At 37.4% G+C, this 5432-nt stretch overlaps 1 protein-coding gene across 1 annotated transcript; it reads left to right on the top strand.

The window, feature by feature from the left end:
- The first annotated feature begins 976 nt into the window (after nt 1-976).
- Nucleotides 977-2641, top strand: LOC125868891 (secreted RxLR effector protein 161-like). The gene is made up of 2 exons (XM_049549456.1): nt 977-1220; nt 2412-2641. Exons 1-2 carry the CDS (start codon nt 977-979, stop codon nt 2639-2641), a joined length of 474 nt encoding a protein of 157 aa, XP_049405413.1.
- Nucleotides 2642-5432: the final 2791 nt, after the last annotated feature.

Below are 5432 nucleotides of genomic sequence, written 5' to 3'. Positions count from 1 at the left end.
TCACATCCATTGGACAATTTACTTACTGATCTTAGTTCTGGAATAACCACCAGATCAGGGATAAAAAATCATTATGCCTTTCATGCATTCGTATCCATGATGGAACCAAAGAAGATCAGTGAAGATCTCCAAGATGCAGACTGGATTATGGTCATGGAAGAAGAACTAAATTAGTTTGAAAGGAGTAAAGTCTGGCATCTGGTGCCTAAACCATCAAATAAAACCATAATTGGTACAAAGTGGGTGTTTCGAAACAAGTTAGATGAACATGGTACTATAACAAGAAGCAAAGCTAGGCTAGTAGTCCAAGGGTACAATCAAGAAGAAGGGATAGTTATGATGAAACATTCGCACCTATGGCCAGGTCAGAGGCAATCAGATTACTCATTGCATTTGCATCTCACATGGACTTCACCCTGTATCAAATGGATGTTAAAAGTGCATTTCTTAATGGTTTACTAAAGGAAGTAGTATTTGTCAAACAACCTCTTGACTTTGAGAACAATGACTATCCTGATTATGTCTATAGACTTGATAAGGCTCTTTATGGGATAAAACAAGTTCCAAGGGCATGGTATGATAGATTGTCAAAGTTTCTCCTAAGCCATGGCTATTCAAGAGGAAAATTGACAACACATTTTTTCTCAGAAACAAAGGAAAGGACCTACTGATAGTACATGTGTATGTTGACGACATCATTTTTAGAGCCACAAACAAGACTCTCACAAACAATTTTGGCAACCTTATGAACAACGAGTTTGAGATGAGCATGATTGGCGAATTAAACTACTTCCTGGGGCTTCAAATAAAGCAAACACAATCAGGTACCTTCATTCATCAGCAAAAGTATGTCAAGGAACTACTCAAAAGGTTCAACATGGAAGATGCTAAACAAATTGATACCCCAATAGCTACAGCTACAAAATTAGACGTGTAAGGAACAAGTTCTGTTGTGGAACAAAAACTGTATAGAGGCATGATTGGGTCACTCTTGTATCTTACCGCCAGTAGGCCTGATATTGTGTTCAGCGTGGGATTATGCGCTCGATTTCAAACTAGTCCCAAAGAATCTCATCTCCAAGCTGTTAAAAGAATTCTCAGATATTTAAAAGGAACCACTGATTTAGGACTATGGTATCCAAAGGGAAGTAACTTCGAATTAGTAGGGTATGTCGATGCAGATTATGCTGGTTATCTAGCAAACAGAAAACATACCACAGGCATGACTCACTTTATAGGTTCATGTTTAATTTCATAGGGATCAAAGAAACAGAACTCAGTCGCACTATCCACCGCGGAAGCTAAATATGTAGCAGCAGCCTCGTGTTGTGCTCAACTACTATGGATCAAACAACAATTTAGTGATTTTGGTCTTAGTATTAAGTGTGTCCCGATTTTTTGTGATAACACAAGCGCAATTAACATTGCAAAGAATCCTGTCCAACATAAGAGAACTAGACACATAGATATTTGTCATCATTTTTTAAGGGACAATGTAGAAAAAGGGAAAATTTCCATGAATTTTTGTGCCACTGAACAACAAATTGCAGACATTTTCACAAAGGCATTAGCAAGGGAACATTTTGAAAGGAACAGGTTGGAATTAGGAATGATGAAGATCACCTGAGTATCTCTGCTCACGAGAGTAAACTATGGCACTTGATTATGTATTATTATGCTAAAAGTTTTTAATACTCATAACAAACTGTAACTAACGAATTCATCATTCTCAAGTAATCAGGAACTCAAGGATTTGGACTTCAAAAATCATCATCCTACACTAAAAGGTATGTCTACTATACTTATTTAAGTGAGACCAAAATATTAAGACTTGTGCACTGGTACCGTTCCTGCATTAAATACCTGTCAGAAGGATTTTTTTTAAAACCGCCAAAATCAAAATCAATCTGACTTCTCCATCAAATCAACATGTTCCTCTTCTCCAAAAACCCTTCCACTTCCCTGTAATCATTCTCAAACCTTCTTTATTTTTTACTCTCCACAGAAACCCATTCTCCTTCATTCGTCTCTCTCCTAAATTCATCAAACCCTATTTTCAAAATCACGGCGTCTCCCTCAAATTTAAACCTTGCCCTTATTCCTTTTGAAAATCCAGAAAATCTCTTTGAATTACCTGTTGGCATGTTCATTGACCCTTGCGGAATAACCCATCTCGCATATCCTCTTATAGAAGAAGCATCAATTCAGGGGGAAAGAAAAAACCAGAGTTTGGGGTCTGATTTAGGAGATGAAACGATAGCACGTAGTGAGGGGGAACAAATATCCTCAAAGGAACAAGCTCATTCTTCTTGTGATGATGACGATGATATTTCATTGGTCCAACTGGTTTCTAATAGACTTCATTCACGACTAAGTATAATCTTGTCGACCCATTGCTATGATTTTTCCAGATACTCATAAAAGTCTTACTTCTAACCCATCAGTGAAGGCTCCAGTTCGAGTGACTCGATTTGTACAGCGTACTCGGGATGCAATGCTTCTTGCTAAGTCGACTAAGAAAACTCGCTCGGTGCAAAGTAAGTTTGTTCTCCCTTCTAATCCTATAGAGATTGATGATGATGACATTATTGGACCCAAAAAGAGTAGAAAACAAAAAAGAAATACATCTAAACCAGAATAATCTGGTCCCAAAGAAATTGATGAAATTGACTCTGCTAGGGCATTATCCTTTAGGAAAAGAAGTGTGATTAGGGGTAGGGTAATTACTGGATTTGGGGGTGACGAGATGAGTGAATTACTAGCTCTTGTGCAAGCCAGATGATGGATTGAACTACTTAGTCAAGGAACCCTTAGGCGTAGAATGGGTGGAGAGGAAACCAGGGAGTTCTACCTTATTGCAACAGGGTCTACTACGTCAATTTCAAGTACTGTTTGTGGTGTTTCGTTCACCCTCAATGCTGAGATTTTATCCTCTATACTCGGGGTACCAAATAGTGGATGGGGTCACTACGTTAAGCGAAATTGGCCACCTCTAGATGGTAACATCTCTGCTCTTGAAATATGTCACCGATTTTCAAATGATCCTACACTGAATGAGTATACCAGAGTTGATAAAGGAGTTTTGTAACCCTTGCATCGTTTGTTGTTTGATGTTGTGCATAAAATAATACTACCTCGAAAGCAAAAAAGGACGGAGGCAAATTATTTGGATCTCACTCTTATGGAGTTGTTGCTATCTAAGATCCAAATTAACTTGCATGCCTTGATTCTCAGTCATATACATGGTGTATGTGTGTGTGATTAAAAGGAACGTGGACTGGCGTATGGGTTCTGGCTTGGTATGGTGTTTGAACATTTTGGTGTTCCGTTGGAGAGTGGCAAATTCAGACCATTAAGGATGTACTAGGGGTTGTGGATCATGAAACTATACCTGCTACAAAGAGAGGGGCAAATGCACCTATGCAATGATTGAGAGCCTCGTTGACTGCTAAGAATGAGGAAATTACTACACTACAGGGTTCTCACTCTGCTGCAATAGATAAGTTGCACATTGATTATGGTCTGAAGCATGCTATATTGGCTGAAGAAAATTCAAGGCTTAAAGAGGAGCTTGCTCAGACTCAGGTTGCGTTGAATACTGAGAGATTATCTAATTCCGATCATCTAAAGCACCTCTATGAACTACTAACCAAAGTCTTCCCTTCCTCGTCCTCTGCTTTACCACCATCTGTCTAAATATCCGCTTGGTTATGCTATGTCTTGTGTTTTGGGTCCTCACTTTTTCAAGTCTTTAGTAGACATTTCTGTTTTTGTGGATAATGGTTTTTGTTTCTGATCTGTGATGTAACTAATGACTCAGTTTGGTGTGTTTTTTTATAGCTTGTTGTGATATTATTGCTTGTGGCATGGATATCTCTTTATCTTCAAATGTTTTGCCTAATGTCAAAAGGGGGAAGAAAGCGTGCATATGTGTTTACCTGTTCGATACAAGCGGAAAGAATTTGCCATAGTAAAAAAGGGGGAATTTGTTAAAGCCTCTAAGTTTTGAAGAATGGCAAAGTGAATAGAATAGGTCATGCATACGTGATACAAAAGTGTTTTGTCAAAAACGTATAGAAGAAGGAGTTCACGGTTAATAAAGTTTTCTTAATCAATTAAGGAAAACTGCATAAAGTAGGAAAACTACTATGCATACGGATTCTGTGAAAGAAGTCAAGTACAAATAGGAGTCCAAGTTGAGTTAACAAGGCTTTGTAGCGGCAAAGACAAAGTTGAGTCGAACAAGGACTTGCTGGAGTTCTAATTTATAAATAGGGGGTTATTTTCATTAGAAAGATGGTGCACTTACATTGAGAGTAATATCAAAACATGATCAAGAATTTGAGAGAGTTTTGATTTTTATTTTAGGGAGTGCTGCGAGTTGAGAGAAATATTGTACGATTGTAGTCAAGAGTTTTTGAATACAATCAAGTGTTTGTGAGTAGGTTTCGTTTGACAAGTTGAATAACTTGAAGAACGATAGAAGACTTAAACCTGGGGTTTTTTGTCTTGGGTAGTTAGGAATTAGAGTTTATAATTCCTTATGTTACAGAGCTTTGTAATCGTTGTTTTATTTGAAGTTTCATAAATAATACAAAGTACTGAGCAAGTTGTTATACTAAATTATTTATTGTTAAGCTTCAAATAAATAGGAACGAGTAGTCAGTACGTGTTCCTTTATAGAATTTCAGGAGGGTAGAATTCCAACATATATTATCTAAACTCAAATGAAATAGCGAGCTTATTTCATCCGTTAAAGAATCTCCCAGAATAACGTTACCATTTGCAACACTCTAACAATTCTCAAGTGTCTAATGCAGGTGGTGTGAGCTTGTATAACTAATACAGTTTTTATTTGCTATATACAGAAGAAATTCAAATGGCTCCCTCACTGTACTGATGCTATAAGATGTAATTTTGAGAAAATGGCATCTGCAAGGATGACACAACTTTTTCAAGATGTTAGGAAAACCTTGCCTCAGAAATCAATGAAATCGCACAAAGTGAGACGTGGCTAAGGTTGTTCCTGGAATCTGTGTGGTGTATCAAGTTTATTCATTCATAATTCAGGTCAGGTTTGAACGTGTACAACGCATCATCTTCGAATGGGCAATCATCTCAAGAAGACAATCAAGCTTATGATGAGGATGAAAGTGGTGATGACTCTAATAGTGTGAATGACAGTGGTTCTGCCCATGACTCTGATAGCGTGAATGAAAGTGAGGATTGAGATAGTTGCGGATTTCTTTTCATAGGAATTACTATCTTGAGCAATATTTTCATATATATCTGCAAGAAATTTCCTTTTGTTTCACAAAATCTTATCTCCAAACGCCTACGGATTTACTTGGGAATCTTCATAGGGAATTGCTTGCGAAATATTTCTATGAAAATCCCCAAGAAATTTCATTTTTATAAGAAATTTTGGTAAA

The sequence above is a fragment of the Solanum stenotomum genome, chromosome 6, assembly GCF_019186545.1.
Source record: "Solanum stenotomum isolate F172 chromosome 6, ASM1918654v1, whole genome shotgun sequence".
Lineage (NCBI taxonomy): Eukaryota > Viridiplantae > Streptophyta > Magnoliopsida > Solanales > Solanaceae > Solanum > Solanum stenotomum.
Note: the sequence above shows the minus strand (reverse complement) of the source record. Positions and strands in the feature narration are given on the sequence as shown.

Excerpts from the sequence above, each read along its gene's own strand:
- LOC125868891 (XM_049549456.1), top strand. The coding sequence starts at position 977 with ATGATTGGGTCACTCTTGTATCTTACCGCCAGTAGGCCTGATATTGTG. Across the intron at positions 1,221-2,411 it reads AAACAGAAAACATACCACAG|ATACTCATAAAAGTCTTACT; the intron begins GCATGACTCACT and ends TGATTTTTCCAG.